This window comes from Anolis carolinensis, unplaced genomic scaffold (genome assembly GCF_035594765.1).
Source record: "Anolis carolinensis isolate JA03-04 unplaced genomic scaffold, rAnoCar3.1.pri scaffold_13, whole genome shotgun sequence".
In the NCBI taxonomy this organism is placed as follows: Eukaryota; Metazoa; Chordata; class Lepidosauria; order Squamata; family Dactyloidae; genus Anolis; species Anolis carolinensis.
Genome location: NW_026943824.1, coordinates 13,068,144 through 13,091,473, shown reverse-complemented (window position 1 = coordinate 13,091,473; position 23,330 = coordinate 13,068,144). Strand labels below are relative to the sequence as shown.

At 48.0% G+C, this 23,330-nt stretch overlaps 1 protein-coding gene across 1 annotated transcript in view; it reads left to right on the top strand.

Annotated features, from left to right (window-relative positions):
• The window catches only part of pkd1 (polycystin 1, transient receptor potential channel interacting), a 143,430-nt gene that overhangs the window by 93,643 nt on the left and 26,457 nt on the right, over positions 1–23,330 (top strand). Inside the window, exons 23-35 of the mRNA XM_062964287.1 lie at positions 852–1,454; positions 2,989–3,157; positions 3,800–4,052; positions 6,483–6,678; positions 6,848–7,018; positions 9,125–9,268; positions 9,479–9,689; positions 10,217–10,343; positions 11,873–11,989; positions 19,966–20,015; positions 20,408–20,610; positions 21,620–21,713; positions 21,976–22,088. Of these exons, the coding sequence (XP_062820357.1) occupies positions 852–1,454; positions 2,989–3,157; positions 3,800–4,052; positions 6,483–6,678; positions 6,848–7,018; positions 9,125–9,268; positions 9,479–9,689; positions 10,217–10,343; positions 11,873–11,989; positions 19,966–20,015; positions 20,408–20,610; positions 21,620–21,713; positions 21,976–22,088 (2,451 nt within the window). The remainder of the gene's footprint in view (positions 1–851; positions 1,455–2,988; positions 3,158–3,799; positions 4,053–6,482; positions 6,679–6,847; positions 7,019–9,124; positions 9,269–9,478; positions 9,690–10,216; positions 10,344–11,872; positions 11,990–19,965; positions 20,016–20,407; positions 20,611–21,619; positions 21,714–21,975; positions 22,089–23,330) is intronic.

The window sequence follows — 23,330 nt, the reverse complement described above, 5'->3', positions numbered from 1 at the left end:
TGGTGATCGGCACACTGGGTACAGTGCCTAAAGACCTTGGCCTGCACTTAAACAAAATCGGCGCTGACAAAATCCCCACCTGCCAGCTGCAGAAGGCCACCTTACTGGGATCTGCATGCATTATTCGCCGATACATCACACAGTCCTAGACACTTGGGAAGTGTCCGACGTATGATCCAATACAACAACCAGCAGTGTCTGCTGTGGACTCATCTTGTTGTGTTTCTAATAATAATAACAACAATAATAATCTGGCAGAAACCAGTGCGGGTGGTCCTGGTGGTGATGGGCACACGGGGTGCCGTGCCAAAAGATCTCAGCCAGCATTTGGAAACAATAGACATTGACAAAATTACGATCTGCCAACTGCAAAAGGCCACCCTGCTGGGATCTGCGCGTATCATCCGAAAATACATCACACAGTCCTAGACACTTGGGAAGTGTTCGATTTGTGATTTTGTGATATGAAATCCAGCATATCTATCTTGTTTGCTGTGTCATAAAATAATAATAATAATAATAATAATAATAATAATAATAATAATAATAATAATAATAGCTTTAAGAGAAGAAGAGACCCTTGGGTCATTTAGCCCAACCCCCTTCTGCCCTTGTGCCGTGGGGGCCGGATAAATGGCTTCGGTGGGCCGCTTGTGGCCCCCGGGCCTTAGTTTGTGGACCCCTGATCTAGAGGCTGGGTGGCCATCTCTCAGGAGTGCTTTCATTGTGCTTTTCCTGGACTGGATGCCCTTTGGGTGTCTCTTCCCTCTCTACGTTTCTGTGACTCGTTTCTATGACGCTTGCGTGGCCGGTGCAGCCTTGACCACGGCCTTTCCCGCTTGCCTTCCCAGGGGACCTGATCCACCTGGTCAACACGGCCTCTCGGGAGCTGGTCCCTCAGGAGCTGGGCAGTGGCCAGAGCCCCGTGGAGGTGGCTTCCAAAGCCTACGCGCTTTCCTCCGACCTGATGCGCATCCTGATGAGGTCCCGGGTGCTGAACGAGGAGCCTTTGGAGCTGGCCGGCACCAACATCACGGCCACCGGGAAGCGGGCCGACCCGCTGGGGCTCCTGTGCTACGACCAGGACGACCCCGAGTGCCAGTTCTCCCTCCCGCCGGCTTTCAACACCACCTTCTCCGACCTCTCGGACGTGGTCCAGGTCATGATCCGCGTGGACTACAACCCCTTTCCCTTCGGCTTCGTGGCCAACCACAGCGTCTCCTCGGAAGTGGCCTCCTTGGAGTTCCAGAGCCACAACGGGACCGAGATCCCGGTGGGCGCCTTGGAGCCGGAGAAGGCCATCACCGTCATGGTGGCCGACCCCCGGGAGAAGGACATCACCGCCGGGACTGTCGTCATCGAGGAAGCGGGTTCAGTGAGTGCGGCCCTGAGGGTCGAGAGCAGGGACCCCGAGGCCGGGCTCTACTTCCAAGTCACCTTCAGCGTCCTCAACGGTAGGTGCACGTCTCCGAGTTACACAAAAAACGATCCTATTTCAACTTGCATACAAATTTAACTTAAGAACAAACCTACGGATCCTTCATAACTTGTGCTCATATATAACTTCAGGAGACTAAATTATGGATTCCAATACGAACCATAGATTAGTAAGTACAGTAGAGTCTCATTTATCCAACACTTGCTTATCCAACGTTCTGGATTATCCAACGCATTTTTGTAGTCAACGTTTTCAATACATCATGATATTTTGGTGCTAAATTCGTAAATCCAACATAAACGGGCCGGCAGAATGTTGGATAAGCGAATATGTTGGATAATAAGGAGGCATTAAGGAAAAGCCTACTAAACATCAAATTAGGTTATGATTTTACAAATTAAGCACCAAAACATCATGTTAGACAACAAATTTGACAGAAAAAGTAGTTCAATACACAGTAATGCTATGTAGTAATTACTGTATTTACGAATTTAGCACACAAATTTCACGATGTATTAAAAACAATGACTACAAAAATGCGTTGGATAATCCAGAATGTTGGATAAGCGAGACTCTATTGACTTACCTATCTCCATTTTGTTATTTTCCATTTGAGCAGACCCACTGAATCAATGGAATCAACGTATTGTGTAATACAGTATTATTATTATGTTTATTTTTACTTTGCTTCAGCAGACTTCAGCAGGAGTACTCAAACAGAAACTTAGAAAACTTCCAGGATATTTTAAATCCAAAATCAAAGCTGGACTTGAAGCAGGAATAAGAGAATTTAGGCTTAGTTTCTCACTTTAACGCAACGTTGCTTGAACTGACCTTAATGTAATCAACTTGTTTAACAGATACCCATGAAATCATTCTGTTTCCCATGAATTTCCTTCCCAAATTTCCCGTGTAATCTCTCTGAACGACGCAATCTATTTTCGGTTCTGATTTGTAAACACTTCTGTTGATCTCCATAGCTGCAGGTGGGTCCTTGTCACTCAGCTCTTCACTCAATTTCTTATCTGCTGTTGCTACTTTTGATTCTCCTGAATGCCCTTGAGGTCCTGCACTTTCCGAGCCAGTTTTCTCACAGAGAGAAGAGAATCATCATTTCCCAGACTTGAGGGCTGGGAAATCACTTTGAGCCACAAGAAAGCTCCACAATCCCCTCTGAATCATCCACAGGAAAGCTCACAATCCTTTCTAAATCATCAGTTAAACCATCAGTCTCTGGTGGCTGATCTATAACATGGATCTCGATATGATCCATGTATAGGTTTAGACTTATACATGAGTATATACAGTCAGTGTTGATGTACTAATTGGCTGTTGATTGAGTGGTCAGTGAGTCCCCTTTGGGGAGACAAAGTGGGGTATACATGTAATAATAATAATAATAATAATAATAATAATAATAATAATAATAGGTCTCCATTTTAGTAGGTCTACTGAATCAATCGGATCAATGTACTATACATACCTGTATTACGATGCGCTGATTCATCGGTAAGCAGCCTCTCTCACCTCCTCTTCCTCCCTTTGATCAGATCGCTATGTCTCCAGCGAGCAGCAGCCGTCCATCGCCGTCTGCTTCTTCCCTGCGCCCGAGCCTGGCATTGTGCCAAACTGCACCGACACCAAGGAGATCTACCTGGAGGACATGAACCGCAGGCCTGAAGGGGACCACCGGCAATACACCTTCTTTGTCTCCCCCGTGTAAGTCCAAAGTGAGGTGGAATCTTCTGAACAGGGGCACAGACAGCAAAACAAACGTTACAAGGGTGTTAATTCTTCCCTGTTTGTTTGGATGGATGGGTATTTGGATGGATGTTTGGATGGATGGATGTTTGGATGGATGGATGGATGTTTGGATGGATGGATGTTTGGATGGATGGATGGATGTTTGGATGGATGGATGAATGGATGGATGTTTGGATGGATGGATATTTAGATGGATGGATGGATGGATGGATGGATGTTTGGATGGATGGATGGATGGATGTTTGGATGGATGTTTGGATGGATGGATATTTGAATGCTTGGACGGATGGATGTTTGGACGGATGGATATTTGGACGGATGGATGTTTAGATGGATGGATATTTGGATGTTTGGACGGATGGATGTTTGGACGGATGGATGTTTGGACGGATGGATGTTTGGACGGATGATGTTTGGACGGATGGATGTTTGGACGGATGGATGGATGTTTTCATGGATGGATGGATGGATGTTTGGATGGATGGATGTTTGGATGGATGGCTGGATGGATGGATGGATGGATAGATAGACATATGGTCACCTGCCCCACCCCTTTCTGTTGCCCCCCATTTTCTGACCGCCTGATTCTCCCTCCAGGACGGAAGAGGCCGAAAAGGAATACTTCTTCAACATCACCAACCACTTCCTGTGGTCCCCGGTGGAGGTGACCCTGGGTTTGTATGGGTCGCTGTGCCAGTATTTCAGCCCAGAGGAGATCCGCTGGAAGACGGAGGGCCTGGCACCTCTGGAGGGGACCACCCCGGAAAGGGCTGTCTGCTTGACCCGCCACCTGACCGCTTTCGGGGCCAGCCTCTTCGTTCCCCCGCACTCCCTCCAGTTCCTCCGGCCGGTGAGTCCAGGGGTCATTGCCCATCACTGGGGGTCTTTACTGCCCTTACAAAGAGGGGCATTTCAGGACGAAAATGCTAGGAAAGACAATGGTGCAACAATTGTCCTTATACTGAATTAGATCCTTGGTAGATCTTCTATCTTGACAATTATTATTGTCTTTGCAATTCAACAATGATCTTTATATTGAACTAGCTTGGGGACCCAGCAGTACCCAGGGTTATTTGAGAAAGGAAGTGAGTGAAGGTATTGCAAGTCCCATTGTCAATGGTACAACATCCTCCAAACTGCACCAGAGTGTGTGGTGGGTCATAGGTGCTCTGTGTGCTAGGTTTGGTCTTTATAAGTCACTAGCTTGGGGACCCAGCAGTGCCCGGGTCATTTGAGAAAGGCATTGTTTGCTTGTGTTCCAAGTTTAGTCTAGGTCCAGGGTCAGTGGGGTTCAGTGGGTGCAGGTGAACTATGACTCCCATATGAAAATCCCATCATCGATGGTCCATGCTACTCCAAACAGCACCAGGATGTATAATAGGTCATGGGGACTGTATGTGTCAAGTTTGGTCTTGATCAGACATTGGTGGGGGTTGCAGTGGTCTCAGGAAGTGAGTGAAGATACTGCAGTTCCCATCATCCATGGTCCAAACTCTTCCAATTCACACCAGGATGTAGCACTCTACATGGGGCCTCTGTGTGGCAAGTTTGGTATTGATTCATCGTTGGTGGGAGTCACAGTGCTGTAAGGAAGCTAGTGAAGGTATTGCAAGTCCCATCATCCATGGTATATCCTTCCCCAACCTGCACCAGGGAGTAAAGGGGGTCATGAGGGTGCTGTCTGCCAAGTTTGGTTTAGTTATGTCACTGGTGGGCATCGCAGTGGCCTGTGGGAGTCCTAGCGATTGAAAGTACTACATATCCCATCACCCATGGTCAATCGTCCTGCAAACAGCACCAGGACATAAAGTGCATCATGAGGGTTAAGTGTGTCAAGTTTGGGCCAGGTCTGTCGTTCCTGATGGTCACAGTGGCCTGTGATAGTGGTGGCCAATCAGAAAGCTGCCACATACACAAATACATACAGTAGAGTCTCAGTTATCCAACATAAACGGGCCGGCAGAATGTTGGATAAGCGAATATGTTGGATAATAAGGAGGGATTAAGGAAAAGCCTATTAAACATCAAATTAGGTTATGATTTTACAAATTAAGCACCAAAACATCATGTTATACAACAAATTGGACAGGAAACTTAGTTCAGTACGCAGTAATGCCTTGTAGTAATTACTGTATTTACAAATTTAGCACCAAAATATCACGATGTATTGAAAACATGGACTACAAAAATGCGTTGGATAATCCAGAACGTTGGATAAGCGAGTGTTGGATAAGTGAGACTCTACTGTACATACATACACTGCCGCCGCATACAAATACTGACTTTTATTATATAGGTAGACTAGCTGTGCCCGACCACGCGTTGCTGTGGTGAAGTATGGTGTTATGGAAAATAAAGTTTTGAGGTATTGGTGGTAGTCCAGTCGACATTAAGTCCAGTCGTGTCTGACTCTGGGGGTTGGGGCTCATCTCAATTTCTAAGCCGAAGAGCCGGCATTGTCCATAGACACCTCCAAGGTCATGTGGCCATCATGACTGCATGGAGCGTCGTTACCTTCTTGCTGGAGCAGTACCTATTTATCTACTCTCATTTGCATGTTTTCGAACTTCTGGGTTGACAGAAGCTGGGGCTTTAGATAATCTGTGGAAGTGGTCTAAGTGAAGCCTAACTCTGCCTGTCCCCTGGACTGAGTCGGTTGCTAGGAGACCAAGTGGGCGGAGCTTAGACTTCTAACTGGCAGCAATTGGATAAAAACAATTATTCCTCTCCCTCTAATTAGGACTTTATTTTTCTTTTCTTTTTGTTGTATCAACCTAGAGCCGTGGATGATGGGTTGTGTTGTCAAATTTCGAGGTTGGGGGGCCTGTAGTTTTGTTGTTTTGTCCGCTGCCCTGATGCCATCACTCTTTTATACATATAGATTGGTAGTCGGAGTGGTTTCAGGAAGTGAGTGAAGGTAGTGCAAGTCCCATCATCCATTGTCCATAACTCCTCCAAGCTGCACCAGAATGTAAAGTGGGTCATGGGGTTCTGTGTGCCAAGTTTGGTCCAGTTGCGTCACTGGTGGGCATCGCAGTGGTCTGTGGAAGCCAAAGCGATTGAAAGTACTGCAAATCCCATCATCCGTGGTTCATCCTCCCCCAAACCACATCAGTATGTAAAGAGGGTCATGGGGGTGACGTGTGCCAAGTTTCATCCAAGTCTGTCATTCTGCAGTGTAGATGCACCCAGCACTTGGTCTTTGGGGTCCCTTTTGCGTCCCCCAATAGTACAGAAGTGCCGCTGTTTCCAACGCGGGCGTGTGCTTCCTTTTGCTCAGCCTCCCGGCCCCGGCTTCAACTACATCGTCCTGCTGACGTGCGCTGTGTGTTTGGTGACCTACTTCGTGGCGGCCGTGATTGTGCACAAGCTGGACCTGATCGACATCAACCGCGTCGGGGTCATTCCTTTCTGCGGCAAGAACGGCCTCTACAAATACGAGATCCTGGTGAAAACCGGATGGGGCAAGGGCTCAGGTGGGCAAGCGCGATCCCAAATAAGACTCATAGATATTCTGCATATGTTATATGGATTTGCATGTTATTTCTGCAAATGTTGCAGAGAGATGTGTTTTTGCGCAACTCTCAGGGCCGAATCTGATTGCGTCGCCCTCTGCTTTGGCATTGCCCCCTCCTCTCTTTCCAGGCACAACGGCCCACGTGGGCATCACTCTCTATGGGATGGACAGCAAGTCTGGCCATCGGCATCTAGACGGGGAGAACGCCTTCCGCCGCAATGGCCTCGACATCTTCCAAGTGGCCACTGAACGCAGCCTGGGCAGCCTTTGGAAGATCCGCATCTGGCACGACAACAAAGGTGCGCCCGTCCTGGGCACCAGCTGCATTGTGGGGCAGTGATAATAAAGTATTATTATTATATAATTATAACCCAGAGTTACAAATAAAGTATTGCTATTATATTATTATAACTCAGGGTTACAAATCAAGAATTATTATTATATTATTACAAGCTGTGCCCGGCCTCGCGTTGCTATGGCTAGGACTTAATTTTTCTTTTTGTTGTATGAATGTAGAGGATGAGAGGTCGTGCTGTCAATTTTCGAGGTTGTGGGGTTAGGGTTAGAGTTTAGTTGTTTTGTCCGGTGCCGTGATTCCATTACCCTTTTATATATATAGATAACCCAGGGTTACAAATTAAGTATTATTATTATTATTATTATTTTATTATAACTCAGGGTTATAAATAAAGTATTATTATTATATTATTATAACTCAGAGTTATAAATCAAGTAATATTATAACTCAAGGTTACAAATCAAGTACAGTAGAGTCTCACGTATCCAACATTAGCTTATCCAACGTTCTGGATTATCCAACACATTTTTGTGGTCAATGTTTTCAATACATCGTGATATTTTGGTGCTAAATTCGTAAATACAGTAATTACTACGTAGCATTACTGCGTATTGAACTACTTTTTCTGTCAAATTTGTTGTATAACATGATGTTTTGGTGCTTAATTTGTAAAATCATAACCTAATTTGATGTTTATTAGGCTTCTCCTTAATCCCTCCTTATTATCCAACATATTCGCTTATCCAACGTTCTGCCGGCCGGTTTATGTTGGATAAGTGAGACTCTACTGTATTGTTATTATATTATTATAACCCAGGGTTGCAAGTAAAGTATCATTATTATATTATTATAACCCAGGGTTGCAAATAAAGTATTATTATTATATTATTATAACCCAGAGTTACAAATCAAGTATTATTATTATATTATTATAACTCAGGGTTACAAATCAAGTAATAGTATTATATTATTATAACCCAGAGTTGCAAATCAAGTATTATTATTATATTTTTATAACCCAGGATTGCAAATAAAGTATTGTTATTATATTATTATAACCCAGGGTTGCAAATCAAGTATTATTATTATTATATTATTATAACCCAGGGTTGCAAATCAAGTATTATTATTATTATATTATTATAACCTAGGGTTACAAATCAAGTATTATTATTATATTATTATAACCCAGAGTTGCAAATCAAGTATTATTATTATTATATTATTATAACCCAGGATTACAAATCAAGTATTATTATATTATTATAATTTAGGGTTACAAATAAAGTAATACAGTAGTATTATATTATTATAACCCAGGGTTACAAATAAAGTATTGTTATATTATTATAACCCAGGGTTACAAATCAAGTATTATTATTATATTATTATAACCCAGGGTTACAAATCAAGTATTATTATTATATTATTATAATCCAGGGTTACAAATAAAGAATTATTATTATTATAACCCAGGGTTATAAATAAAGTATTATTATATCATTATAACTTAGGGTTACAAATAAAGTATTATTATTATAATATTATAATTATAACTCAGGGTTACAAATTAAGTACAGTAGAGTCTCACTTATCCAACACTCGCTTATCCAACATTCTGGATTATCCAACGCATTTTTGTAGTCAATGTTTTCAATATATTGTGATATTTTGGTGCTAAATTCTTAAATACAGTAATTACTACATAGCATTACTGCGTATTGAGCTACTTTTTCTGCCAAATTTGTTCTCTAACATGATGTTTTGGTGCTTCATTTGTAAAATCATAACCTAATTTGATGTTTAATAGGCTTTTCCTTAATGCCTCCTTATTATCCAACATATTCGCTTATCCAGCATTCTGCCGGCCCGTTTATGTTGGATAAGTGAGACTCTATTGTATTGTTATTATATTATTATAACCCAGGGCTACAAATAAAGTATTATTATTATATTATTATAGCTCAGGGTTATATAATTATAACCTGTACAGTATATATACACATAGTGTTATGAAAAGTGGGAGAGGCTTGATCCTGAACGTTGCACCTTCTTGTCGGGGTGCTTTACACCCAGGTCTCAACCCTTCTTCCTCCCCATCCTTCAGGGCTCAACCCATCCTGGTTCTTGAAATACGTCATCGTCAGAGACTTGCAGACCCTCAAGGCTTACCATTTCCTGGTGGACGACTGGCTGTCGGTGGAGAGCGAGGAGAACGACGGCTTGGTGGAGAAGGAGGTCTTTGCGGCCAGTGAGTTGCGGCCGGAAATCCTCTGGGGTGGCTTGGGGTGCATCTGACGGTCTTTCGCCTTCTCTACCCAAGAGAAGTGTCTCTCCAAACTGCAATCCCAAGATCCCATAGCATTAAGTCGTGGGGCCGAGCTGCATTCATTCTACAGTGGAGATGCACCCTCCTTCCCGATACAAGGGTGCAAATGGCCCGCCTTTGCTTCCTTCGCAGGTGAGACGGAGCTGCGGAGCGTCCTTCGGATCTTCGTTGGGGAGCTGCAGCGGGGTTTCTTCGAGAAGCACGTCTGGCTGTCCCTGTGGGACCGTCCACCCCGCAGCCGCTTCACCCGGGTCCAGCGGGCCTCCTGCTGCTGCCTCCTCGTCTTCCTCTTCCTCTGTGCCAATGCAGTCTGGTACGGTACCGTTGGAGATGTCAACTTCAGGTAAGCTCCCTTCCCATAGTCTGATATGTTAATGTGGGATTTGTGTATTGGTAGTGTTTAAATGAAATTTGTGTCTTGTCTGTATTGCATACTGATTGCATCATCCAGAGTGTACTATAGCCTGGAAAGAGTTAATTACTGAGAAGCTGTGATGACCTTGATGTGTGGCTGGAACTGGGGAGTGTCCAGACACAAGTGTGTATGCTTTACTGATTGCATCAGTTCAGTTCAGTTCTGAGTTGTGTTGAGTGCTGTCTGCCTAGAGTCCTGTGTTCGTCTGCAAGTCTGTTTGTCTTAATTATTACTGCTTACAGTAAAACTTTGTATATAGTTTTACCAACGTCTCTGATGTCTCTTCATTCTGCGTTCCACTGATTCCATCCAACTACTGCAAATTACTCTGACGTGATATACTCAGAACACTTGCCTCCTTTCTTCCTTCCTTCCTTATCAAAGATCATAGCCATTCATTCCAGTTTAAACATCTTGGAGTTTCCAGCATTTCTTCTCGTTCTTTCCTCCTTCAGCCACGTTCCCATTTCCACCTTGGTCCCGGTCAGCGGCGAGACGGCAGTGGTGGGCTTGGTGTCCAGTTTGGTGGTCTACCCTCTGTACCTGGCCCTCCTCTTCCTCTTCCGGATGGCACGCAGCAAGGTAAGCGGGGCGGGACGCTTGTCCCGAGGGGTCACTAACTCCTTAGTATGTTGGGCTTCTCTTTGGGTCAAATCGTTGGCCAATATGATGGTCTTTGAGGCCAATGATGGGCCAATATGGTGATCATGACCCATTGTTGGACTCCTCTTTTGAGAACTGGTGGGCCAATATGGTGGTCATGGCCTGCTGTTGGGCTTCTCTTTGGGTCAAGTCATTAGCCAATATGATGGCCACAACCTATTGGTCTTTGAAGCCAATGATGGGCCAGTATGGTGGTCATGACCCATTGGTGGGCTCCTCTTTTGAGAATTGGTGGGCCGGTATGGTGGTCATGGCCTACTGTTGGGCTTCTCTTTGGGTCAAGTCATCGGCCAATATGATGGCCACAACCTATTGGTCTTTGAAGCCAATGATGGGCCAATATGGTTGTCATGACCCATTGGTGGGTTCCTCTTTTGAGAACTGGTGGGCCAGTATGGTGCTCGTGGCCTGCTGTTGGGCTTCTCTTTGGGTCAAGTCGTTGGCCAATATGATGGCCCTGATCTATTGGTCTTCGAGGCCAATATGATGGGTCAATATGGTTGTCATGACCCATTGTTGGACTCTTCTTTTGAGAACTGGTGGGCCAGTATGGTGGTCATGGCCTGATGTTGGGCTTCTCTTTGGGTCAAGTCATTGGCCAATATGATGGCCACAACCTATTGGTCTTTGAGGCAAATGATGGGCCAATATGATGATCATGACCCATTGTTGGACTCCTCTTTTGAGAATTGGTGGACCAGTATGGTGGTCGTGGCCTGCTGTTGGGCTTCTCTTTGGGTCAAGTCATTGGCCAATATGATAGCCATGACCTATTGGTCATTGAGGCCATTGATGGGCCAATATGGTCATCATGACCCATTGGTGGGCTCCTCTTTTGAGAACTGGTGGACCAGTATAGTGGTCATGGCCTGCTGTTGAACTTCTCTTTGAGTCAAGTCATTGGCCATTATGATGGCCCTGATCTATTGGTCTTTGAGGCCAATATGATGGGCCAATATGGTGGTCATGACCCATTGGTGGGCTCCTCTTTTGAGAACTGGTGGACCAGTATAGTGGTCATGGCCTGCTGTTGAACTTCTCTTTGGGTCAAGTCATTGGCCAATATGATGGCCCTGATCTATTGGTCTTCGAGGCCAATATGATGGGCCAATATGGTGGTCATGACCCATTGGTGGGCTCCTCTTTTGAGAACTAGTGGGCCAATATGGTGGTCATGGCCTGCTGTTGGGCTTCTCTTTGGGTCAAGTCATTGGCCAATATGATAGCCATGACCTATTGGTCTTTGAGGCCAATGATGGGCCAATATGGTCATCATGACCCATTGGTGGGTTCCTCTTTTGAAAACTAGTGGGCCAATATGATGGTCATGACCCATTGGTGGGCTCCTCTTTGTGGGATGTATCATTAGAACAAGAGACAAAACACTATTAGAAGCCATACCAGAAATGGGTTCAATGTTTACTCCCAAACTTCTCACCCTTTTCCAGGTCTCCATCAGCCAGTCACTGGTTCACTCCGACCAGCAGTCCTTAGAGATTGACAACTACCTGGACTCCTCACTTCTGGAAAGTTCCTTCCTCACCTTTCCTGGCCTTCGGACAGAGGTAAGCCATGGCAGCCCTTCTCTGAGACGGCCATCAAGACCATGCGTCAAGAGCATTAATGTGCATAATTCTACTTACTTGCTGATGTATTGATTCTCTCTTTGTAAGTTGTTAAGACCAAGTCAGAGGGTGCTGCGAGTTTTGCTATATCAATAGATTATCAATTGGCTTATTTTTAATGCCGTTCATGTTTAATTCCCTTTTAAGGTTGGTATATTTTTAGATTTTGAAATTATATTATATTGGTTCTGTTGTGAGCCACTTTGAGCCTCATTGTTTAGAGATATAAGGACAGGTTGCTTACCTGTAACCGTGTTTCTTCGAGTGTACTCTGTGAATTCACACTAATGGAGAACGCTGCGCCTGCGCAGGCTCCAACAGATACTCTTCCAAGCTAAAGTTTGAAATTTGGCGGTAACCCCGCCCCTCTTCCCGGAGGGTATAAAGGGCGCCCTCCGCGCCCGCTCTCCAGTTCCTACGCCGCAAAGGCAGCGAGAAAGGGAGAGGTTTGCCTGTGGGGAAGGAAGGGCGGGATTGTGTGAATTCACAGAGTACACTCGAAGAAACACGGTTACAGGTAAGCAACCTGTCCTTTTTCTTCGTGTACTCTGTGAATGCACACTAATGGAGACTAGCAAGCTAAGGTGTAGGTAGGTGGGATGGCAAACCCGATAACCAGTCTAGTGTCCAAACACATTTATTGAGCACAAGGTGCAAAAAAACAGGCAAATGCAATGGTCAAGTAAGCGATGCAATAGCATATAGTGCAATAAAACCGATCCTTGTGTTAGGATCCATAACACAATCATAACATAGTAAGTAGGCAATAGTCTGTAAGAAAATACAGAGGTAGGCATAAACTCCTTCTCAGAAAACCGAGGGAGAAGCATTCAAAAATTAAGTTTCAGTGCGGTGGGTAAGTATAGTACACAAGCACTATGTTAAAGAGACCTTGAGCACATTGAATACAAACAGGATGGATGACAACGGTCAGCCTGTAAGAAGGATAAACCCGAAAAAAAAAGGGTTTGAGTAAGGCAACAACGTTAGGTAAGGCAGGAGGAGAGGACGGACCTGGCAAAAGCCGAGTCCTTGAGGTTCTTTGAGTCCATCCGGTAGTGTGAAACAAAGGTGGATGGAGTGGACCAGATAGCCGCTCGACAGATGGAGTCGAGAGGGACGCCCCTCAGGAAGGCCGTAGAGGTGGAAAGGCCCCTTGTAGATCTAGGGCGGATCGAAGAGGGGGGCTGGCGTTTGGCTAGCTGATAAGCGAGCTCAATGGTCTGAGCAATCCAGTGTGAGAGTCTTTGGGAAGAAAGGGGTTCGCCCAGTTTGTGGGTAGCGTAGGCCACAAAAAGTCTAGGTGACTTACGTATGTCCTTAGTCCTGTCCTTGTAGAAAAGGAGGGCTCTCCTGACATCGAGGAGATGGAGTTTCCGTTCTAGAGAAGAAGAAGGATTGGGGAAGAAAGCAGGAAGTATTATGTCCTGGTTCAGATGAAAAGCAGAGACCACCTTAGGTAGGAAGGTGATGTCCGGGCGAAGGACAGCCCTGTCGTGGTGGAAACGGAGGTAGGGTTCGTCCACCCGGAGAGCAGCTAGTTCCGAAGGTCTGCGGGCAGAGGTGATAGCGATGAGGAAGGCAGTCTTCCAAGAGAGAAGGTGAAGGTCTGCAGAGGCCATGGGTTCGAAGGGAGCTGAAGCTAGTTGAGAAAGGACTAGTTCGAGGCTCCATCCGGGAGTCGGAGGTTGGACTGGAGGATGCAAGTTGTTGTAACCTCGAAGGAAGGTCTTAATGAGGTTGTTAGAAAAGAGAGAGGGTTGTCCCTGACGTTGGAAGTGCCAGGAGAGAGCAGCGAGATAGGATTTTATCGAGGCCAGAGAAAGTTGACGATCCGCAAGGGAAAGTAGAAAGTCCATGACCAGCGGGATCGAAGTAGAGGCGGGATCGACGCGTCGGTCCCGAAGGAAAGTTTGGAATTTTGCCAGCTTGTAAGCATAGGCTTTCGATGTGGCCGGTTTGTGAGCAGCGCGAAGGATCGCCTGCAGGTCTGGGTGGAGGGAGTTTAAGGAAGTATCCTCCAGGCAGTCAGGTGGAGGGACGGGACGTCGGGGTGGAGAACCTGTCCCTTCTGTGAAGATAGTAGATGAGGGAGAATTGGGAGGGTGCGGGGGGGATCCGCACACATCCGGAGCAGCGTGGGATACCACGGCTGGCGTGGCCATGCAGGGGCGATCAGGATGGCCGATGTCGGTGTTAGATAGAGTCTCTCTATCACTCTCGAGATGAGAGGGAAGGGAGGAAAAAGATAGACGGGTTCAAGAGTCCAGTCGAGGAGAAATGCGTCTCCGAGACAGCCCGGAGTCGAGTCTGGAGGTAGTCTCGCTCCGAATCGAGGAAGTTGAGCCAGGGCCGGCCCCACTCATGCGGCAGCTGACGCCGCCGCCTCGGGCGCAGGCCCGGGGGGGCGCCGTCAGGCTGGGCGGGAGGCGGGGCACCGCCCTGACGGTGCCCCGCCTCCCGCCCAGTGCGCCCTGGCCCGTCTGGCCTGCTAGAAAAGGCCAGACGGGCGAGCGGGAGTAGCGTGGGAGGCGGGGCCAGCTCTGACGCCGCTCCCCCCCCCCCCAGCGTGCCTTGGCCCTGCCTCCCACGCAGCGTGGGAGGCGGGGCCAAGGCACGCTGGGCGGGGGGGGGGGAGCGGCGTCAGAGCTGGCCCCGCCTCCCACGCTACTCCCGCTCGCCCGTCTGGCCTTTTGTAGCAGGCCAGACTCAGCGGAGGTTTCTCCAGGCCGCGATTGCGGCCTGGAGGAACCTCCGCTAAGTCTGGCCTGCTACACAAGGCCAGACGGGCGAGCGGGGGTAACGTGGGAGGCGGGGCCAGCTCTGACGCCGCCCCCCCGCCCAGCGTGCCCTGGCCCCGCCTCCCACGCTGCGTGGGAGGCAGGGCCAAGGCACGCTGGGCGGGGGGGGGGAGCGGCGTCAGAGCTGGCCCCGCCTCCCACGTTACCCCCGCTCGCCCGTCTGGCCTTGTGTAGCAGGCCAGACTGAGTCTGGCCTGCTACAAAAGGCCAGACGGGCGAGCGGGGGTAGCGTGGGAGGCGGGGCCAACTCTGGCCCCGCCCCCCCGCCCAGCGTGCCCTGGCCCCGCCTCCCACGCTGCGTGGGAGGCGGGGCCAGGGCACGGGGGGCGGGGCCAACTCTGGCCCCGCCCCCTCACTATTCGCCCTGGCCCCGCCTCCCACGCAGCGTGGGAGGCGGGGCCAGGGCACGCTGGGCGGGGCCAGGGCGCCGGTGGCGGGGGCGCTTTTCAGCACCCCCGCTTTACATAAAAAAATATCTCCGGCCGGCCCTGAGTTGAGCGTTCGAGGGGGAGGCAAAAAGGTCCAGAGCTGGCCAGCCCCAATCGTCGAAGACGGATTTCAGGATCTCGGGATCGAGACGCCACTCGTGGGGGGAGGTCGTTATTCTGCTTAGAGAGTCTGCTAAAGTATTTTGAGCCCCCGGAAGATGAACTGCCGACAGGGTTATGTGTCTCGCTATGCACCATAGCCAAATGTCCGTCGAGAGAGCCATGAGTTTTCTCGAGCCCGTACCCCCTTGTTTGTTGATGTAGTACATGGCTACTACGTTGTCCGTTTGGATCAGAACGGTCTTGTGGGGAAGAAAGCGGGCAAACGCCCGGAGGGCTTTGAAGATTGATAACAGTTCTAGAAAGTTTATGTGGTGAGACCTTTCTTGGGTGGACCACAGGTCCCTGACGGTGAGGTTCGACATGTGGGCTCCCCAGGCAAAATTGGAGGCGTCGGTCGTGATGGTGACTGACGGAAGGGAGGGATGGAAGGGAAGTCCCACACAAACATTCGCTGGGTCCTGCCACCAGCGAAGGGAGAGGCGAACCTGGTTCGGTACCGTGAGAAACATTGAGCTCGGGTGCCGATGGGGTTTGAAAGAGTCTATGAACCATCTCTGGAGAGGTCTGAGACGTAGTCTGGCAAAGGGAGTAACCATGACCGTGGAGGCCATGTGACCCAGGAGAACTTGGACCGCGTGGGCTCGGATCCTGCGGTTGCGAAGGAGGAGGGAAAGGTGCTGTTGAAGGGCTAGGAACCTGTCCTTCGGTAGGGAGGCGGTTTCCGTGATGGAGTTGAAGAGAGCTCCGATGAAACGGATTTCTGTGGTTGGGAGGAGTTGAGACTTTGAGACATTCAACTGAAGGCCCAGCCGTTGCAGGAGAGAAAGAGTCTGTGAGACATGGTTTCGAAGGGATGAGGGATCGGACGCGACAATCATCCAATCGTCCAGATAAGGAAAGACCATAATGCCCTGTTTCCTGAGGTGCGCTGCCACCACGGCGACCACCTTTGTAAAGACCCTTGGGGCCGTGACGAGGCCGAAAGGGAGAACTGTGAACTGGTAAGATTGTCCCAGGAGCTTGAAGGAAAGGAAGCGTCTGTGTGATCTTCGCACCGAGACGTGGAAATACGCGTCGCGTAAGTCTATAGAGGCGAAGTAGTCTCCGTGTCGGAGCATCGGGAGGATGGAGGCCACTGAAACCATTCGAAATTTTGAAGGCAGAATGAAGAGGTTTAGGGCCCGTAGATCAAGGATAGGCCGAAGGCCTCCGCCCCGCTTGGGAACCGTAAAGTATCTCGAGAAGAAACCTCGAGTGTCCTGCTCGGAAGGAGAAGGCTGGATTGCGCCCTTCGCCAGAAGGGAGTCGACCTCGGCGCATATTTCCGGTGAAGGGTCGGTGTGGAGGATGTGACCCGTGGGTGGCAAAGTTTCGAATTCCAAGGCATAGTCGTCTCTGACAATGCGAAGAACCCAGGCATCTGATGTGATAGACTCCCATTCGCGGTAGAAAGGAGCTAGGCGGTCGAGGAAAGAGCAGAGAGGAAGGATCTGGTCGGGGCCTAGGAGCGGCATGGTAGTGGCAGTAGTAGTGGAGATAGAAAGATCTCCGAGAGATTGGGCGTCAGGCCCGACGTTGGGGTTGTGGCATAGCTGCAGGACCTTTGCCCCGACCTTTCGGGACCTGGTGCTGGCGGCGAGGTTGTTGCTGATGACTGTGGTGACTCGAGCTCGACGAGCGTCGAAACGGCTGGTGACGAAAAGGCTGAGGGTAGCGACGGTACCGTTGCGGGAACCATCGGGTCCGCTGAGCCTGAGGTTGATCGGTCCCGCACTTTGTTGCGAGAATCTTGAAGTCGTGATTGGACTTAAGTTTGTCATCAGTGCCAGAATTGAAAAGGCCTTGGGTGTCGAAAGGAAGGTCTTCGATCACTTGCCGAGAGGAAGAAGAGAGTCCTGAGGACCGAAGCCATGCATGCCGTCTAATCGCGACCGCGTGGGCAATCATTTTTCCGGCGGTATCACCGGTATGCTTAGCCATTTGAATTTGGTGGTGTGCGAGAGAGTCCGCCTCCTGCTGGAGGGTCGAGAGGACTGACCGGTCTTCGTCAGAAAGCTTGGCGAAGAAGGGTTGGGCTTTCTCCCAGAGAATCTGTTGATAAGCGCCCATGCAGGCCCCGTAGTTTGCCATGCGGCAAAGGAGGAGAGCACCGGAGTATAGCTTGCGGCCTACCGCATCGAAGCGTTTGCCCTCTCTGTCGGCCGGGGAGTTGGATTGTCGACCCGACGATTGGGAGGCCTTTACCACCATGGAGTTTGGGTCAGGGTGATGCTTGAGCCATTCCAGGGTTTCGTCATCGGTTCGGTACCAGGCCTCTATTTTCTTAGAGGTTGGAGGTATCGAAGATGGAGTCTTCCAAGATGCCTGGATGACGTCCAGGAGGTATGGAAGAAAAGGCAGCAAGGTGGCCGGCGGGGCTTGGGCTTGAACCCTCTTGAAAACGGGGTCGGTAACAGCCTTTGAAGTTTGTTTAATTTCCATCCCCAGAGCGTCTGCCATTCTGACCATCTGGTCGGAGAAAGCCCGGATATTATCCGTCGGGGAAGGTGGGTCGACCTCGTAGGCGTCGTGAGGCGGGGAGAGGTCGAGACCGAGAGAAACCACAGAGGCGGAGAGTATCGACTCGGGGCGTTCGATATCGGGGTCATCCTCCTCGGGCCCTTGAGGGGACCGGGGAGGAGAAACGAGCACAGAGTCCTGATGAGGCATAACCCCAGGAGCAGGGAGAGCTGGCTGCGGCGGAACGCTCTTGGACGCGGAGGCCTGGGCGGCGCGGGCTAAGCGCGTCATCTGTCTACCCCTCTCAGGTGTTTGAGCCGGGGGAAAAAGTTCTTGTCGAGCCGGAAGACGAGATGGTGCCGGCTGGGGAGCCTTAATAACCGTCCTGACCGACCGGTCGGGGGAGGCTTGAGCGTCCACATCCGAGGACTGACCATGAGGAGAGGAAGAAGAGCGGAGGCGTTGTGCCGGTTGGATAGGAGAGGATCTCCTAGAGGAAGGCCCAGAGGAGGGGACGTCCTTCTTCGAAGACGCTGAGGAGGACGACCTCTGGATCATTCTTTTCTTTGCTGGGGGTTGTTTCGACGCGACCCTCAGCGATTTTCCCGGCGTCGGGGGAATCGGGCACACAGCTGCCGAGTCAGATTGAGCCCGTCTGGATTCCTCCTGAGCCCTCTTGAAGGCAATCTTCATGGCGGAAGAAGATGGCGGCGCAGCCAGGCGGGATCGAGTGGAAACGGCCGAAGCCACCGAACTCGAAGTTGATGAAGGGCCCATCTTGCTCGATCGGGTGGATACCGTAGCGGTGGTCACCGTGCAGGGCGGTTTGGTCGGTCGCGGTCTCGAGGTTTTCGAGGTTTTAGATGATACCGACGGAGCAGGCCTGGACGCCATCGAGGCTGAGGTGGAAGTGGAAGCCTCAGGAGCAAGAGTTCTTTCGTAAAGAGCTGCACGGAGCCTCGCAGCTCTATTTCTTCTGGCCTGAGCAGTAAAGGCCAGGCAAAAACGGCAGGTACCGACGACGTGGCTTTCGCCAAGGCAGAAAAGGCACTTAGCGTGGCCGTCGGAATCTGGAATCTTAGCGGCACACTGAGTGCACCGTTTAAAACGCGTGGTTGACATAAGAACGAAGAGTCCGAAGTGAGCTTTGCGGCGGAAAAAAAGGAACTGGAGAGCGGGCGCGGAGGGCGCCCTTTATACCCTCCGGGAAGAGGGGCGGGGTTACCGCCAAATTTCAAACTTTAGCTTGGAAGAGTATCCGTTGGAGCCTGCGCAGGCGCAGCGTTCTCCATTAGTGTGCATTCACAGAGTACACGAAGAAAAAACTGGAATACAAATAATAGTAGTACTTCCCTCCTGTCATTTCGTAAACAAGTGAAAACTTGGCTTTGGGAGCAAGCATTTGGCCCAGAATAATTATCTGTGCAATACAGTTGGAATTGGTTTTGGATTCATTCATATGATTATCTGGCTTTGGATCTATGCACAATAGCCGTTGTACTATTTACATATGCTGTTTTAATGTTTTTTTTAAATTGTTGTTTAATTGATATTGTTGTTTGGGCATGGATTAGTATTTATTTATTATTATTATTTATTATTATTTATTATTATTATTATTATTTATTATTTGTTAGTATTTATTTATCTCACCCTTTCGGGGTGAGAAGGACAGGATATAAATGCTGTAAATAATAAATAAATACTACTCCTAAGAATAATAATAATAATTATTATTATTATTATTATTTTATGACACAGCAAACAAGATAGATATGCTGGATTTTGTATCACAAAATCACAAGTCGGACACTTCCCAAGTGTCTAGGACTGTGTGATGTATTTTCAGACGATGCACACAGATCCCAGTAGGGTGGCCTTTTGCAGTTGGCAGATCGTAATTTTGTCAGTGTCTATTGTTTCCAATAGACACACAAGTCGAACACTTCCCAAGAGTCTAGGACTGTGTGATGTATTATTATTATTATTATTATTGTTATTGTTGTTGTTATTATTATTATTATTATTATTATTATTATTTTCCCTCTTGTTTCTCCTTCTGCAGGCCTTTTCGGAGCAAACCAAAACGGACCTGTTCCTGGATGATTCAAAAAGGTAAATAATAACAACCACTGCCACCATATATTATTAATTATAACAACAACGATAGTAATAATAATATTACAAGAGTAGTAGTAGTAGTAGTAATAGTAAAGATTGTACTTGGCTTCAACTCTTCTGGGTTTTTTGGGGGGGTTATATATTAATAAACTCAAGAAAACAAGACGCCTTGAAGAAATGGAGTGGGTATAAATAATGTTTAATTTATTTTTTATATTATTTGAAATTTTTAAATTAATTTTATTTTAAATTATTATTATTGGGGTTTCTTTAAAAGCTCTGTAGTTTGGTTTGTTGGTTAGTTCCTCTTCAATGGCTTGGGAAGCATTTAATATTGTGGCCGGTTTCTTCTCGCTTTGTCCATCTGTCCATCTGTTTGGCCTCAGCCTGATCCGTTGGCAGTCCAGCGAGGGGCTCCTCAACTGGCCGGATCTGCTGAGCGACCCCTCCATCATGGGCAACACCATCCAGAAGCTGAAGCGGGGCCGGACCAGCCGCCACCTGGGCCTGGAGGCTCCGCTGGCAGCCGAGGAGGACAGCGTCTCCCTGGGAGCCCCCCCAGCCCCCACCAGGCCCTTCTCCGCTTCAGGTGAGTGAGGAAAATGAGAACGGGTGAAGGTCTGAACAGACAGCTTACCCCTGTTTGGTAGATTGGAAGTGAGATTGAGTGAGATGTTTGGTAGACCTTCTACCTAGCCAAGCACTGTAAGAACAACAACAATGCAATAATTGTCCTGGTGCTGAATTAGATCCTTGGTAGACCTTCTACCTAGCCAAGCATTGTATGAACAACAACAATGCAATAATTGTCCTGGTGCTGAATTAGATCCTTGGTAGACCTTCTACCTAGCCAAGCATCATTGCCTTTGGTGTCACTAGGAAAGACAACAATGCAACTATTGTCTTTACACTGCATTAGATCTTTGGTAGACCTTCAACTTCTACCTTGCCAAGCATTATAAGAACAACAATGCAATAATTGTCCTGGTGCTGAATTAGATCCTTGGTAGACCTTCTATCTAGCCAAGCATCATTGCCTTTGGTGTCACTAGGAAAGACAACAATGCAACTATTGTCTTTACACTGCATTAGATCTTTGGTAGACCTTCAACTTCTACCTTGCCAAGCATTATAAGAACAACAACAATGCAATAATTGTCATGTTGCTGAATTAGATACTTGGTAGACCTTCTACCTAGCCAAGCATTATTGTCTTTGGTGTCACTAGAAAAGGGACAATGCAACTAATGTCTTTACAGTGCATTAGATCTTTGGTAGACCTTCTACCTTGCCAAGCAATATAAGAACAACAACAATGCAGTAATTGTCCTGATACTGAATTAGATCCTTGGTAGATCTTCTACCTTGCCAAGCATTATTTGTCTTCGGAGTCACAAGGAAAGGGATAATGCTTGGTAATGTAGGAGAATAGACTTAACTAAAGTTGGATAGACTCAACCATGGAAGCCTCAGGTAGGCTGTTAGGAATGGTGGGAGCTGAAGTCCAAAATACCTGGGGGGCCGAAGTTGGCCCATGCCTGCTCTAAAAGAACCAGCAACGGGATGCAGCTGACCTTGCTGAATGTGTTTCTTTGCAGATGAGGACCTGATCCGGCAAATTCTCGCTGATGGAGCCAGCGGTCTTCCTCTCCCACAGGACCCCAAGGTGGAAACAGACCTCATCTCTGGGCTGTAAGTCTGAGCAGGATGCAGGGAAACATCCAGGGAAGGGGGAAGCCATCTCCTCGTAGAAGTATGGGAAAGTCTGGGCAAAATGAGTTTCTAGGTTGCAGAAAACACTTTCCCAGGTCTCTTCCTCTGACTATTGCGGAGCAGAGAACTGGAGATCCAAGCAGTGATATCTTGAAAGCCTTGGCTGCAGATACATATTATAGCTTGCTTGAGGCAGATCCTAAGAAGTCAAAATATTTGATGCCTTCATTTCCCTGGGTAGATCCAACATGCTTGGGGAGAAGACCGAGACGATCCTGTTGCAAAGGCTGAATGAAAAAGGGATGGCTGTCTCCGGAAGGGAGCTCAACCGTTCGGCCAAATCCACCCGAACAGGTACATTTTTGGAGCATTTCAACTGTTGTTTACACCTTCATTGTTACGGGGGTGCTGGACTTCATCCCAGCGAGCCTTGATGGCAGAGGTTTGAGGAGGAGAAGGACCAAAGTTGGAGAACCACTGGGCGAGAGTCTGGATGGGAGCAAAAATGCACTGGACTCTTTGAGATGCAGGGTCTGCATGTTGCTATATCTGTAGTGGATGAGCAATGGCTATCTAGAGCGTGTTGGCATCAAGGTAGGACAAAATGAGGTTCTCCAAATGTTGCTGGGATCCTTCAACCTGGCCACTATCGAGAGATGACAGGAGTTGTAATCCAGCAGCACTTGGAAGGAGACAGGAATAAAGAGTGGGGAGGGATCCTGCTTATATTCTGCCAATGATGCACTGTCCAACTAGAAAAAAGATAAATGCAGGAGTGCATGCGTGCTCTGGGTTTGCAACTTTGAGTGCAGTTTATGCAAAAGGTATGACAGCAGCAAGCACGTAAATTCAGGAGAGCATGCATGCTCTGAGCTTGCAACTTGGTTTGCAGTCATGCATAAAATTACAATAACAAGGACGTAAATGCAGAAGAGCATGCATGCTCTGGGCGTGCAACTTTGTAGTGCATGCATAACATGACAGCAGCAAGGATATAAATGCAGGAGAGCATGCATGCTTGGCTTGCAACTTTGTTTGTAGTGCATGCATAACATGACAGCAGCAAGGACATAAATGCAGGAGATCATGCATGCTCTGGGCTTGCGACTTTGCAGTGCATGCATAACATGACAGCAGCAAGGATATAAATGCAGGAGAGCATGCATGCTTGGCTTGCAACTTTGTTTGCAGTGCATGCATAACATGACAGCAGCAAGGATATAAATGCAGGAGAGTATGCATGCTTGGCTTGCAACTTTGTTTGCAGTGCATGCATAACATGACAGCAGCAAGGACATAAATGCAGGAGATCATGCATGCTCTGGGCTTGCGACTTTGCAGTGCATGCATAACATGACAGCAGCAAGGATATAAATGCAGGAGAGCATGCATGCTTGGCTTGCAACTTTGTTTGCAGTGCATGCATAACATGACAGCAGCAAGGACATAAATTCAGGAGAGCATGCATGCTCTGGGCTTGCAACCTGGTTTGCAGTCATGCATAAAATTACAGTAACAAGGACGTAAATACAGAAGAGCATGCATGTTCTGGGTTTGCCACTTTGCAGTGCATGCATAACATATGACAGCAGCAGC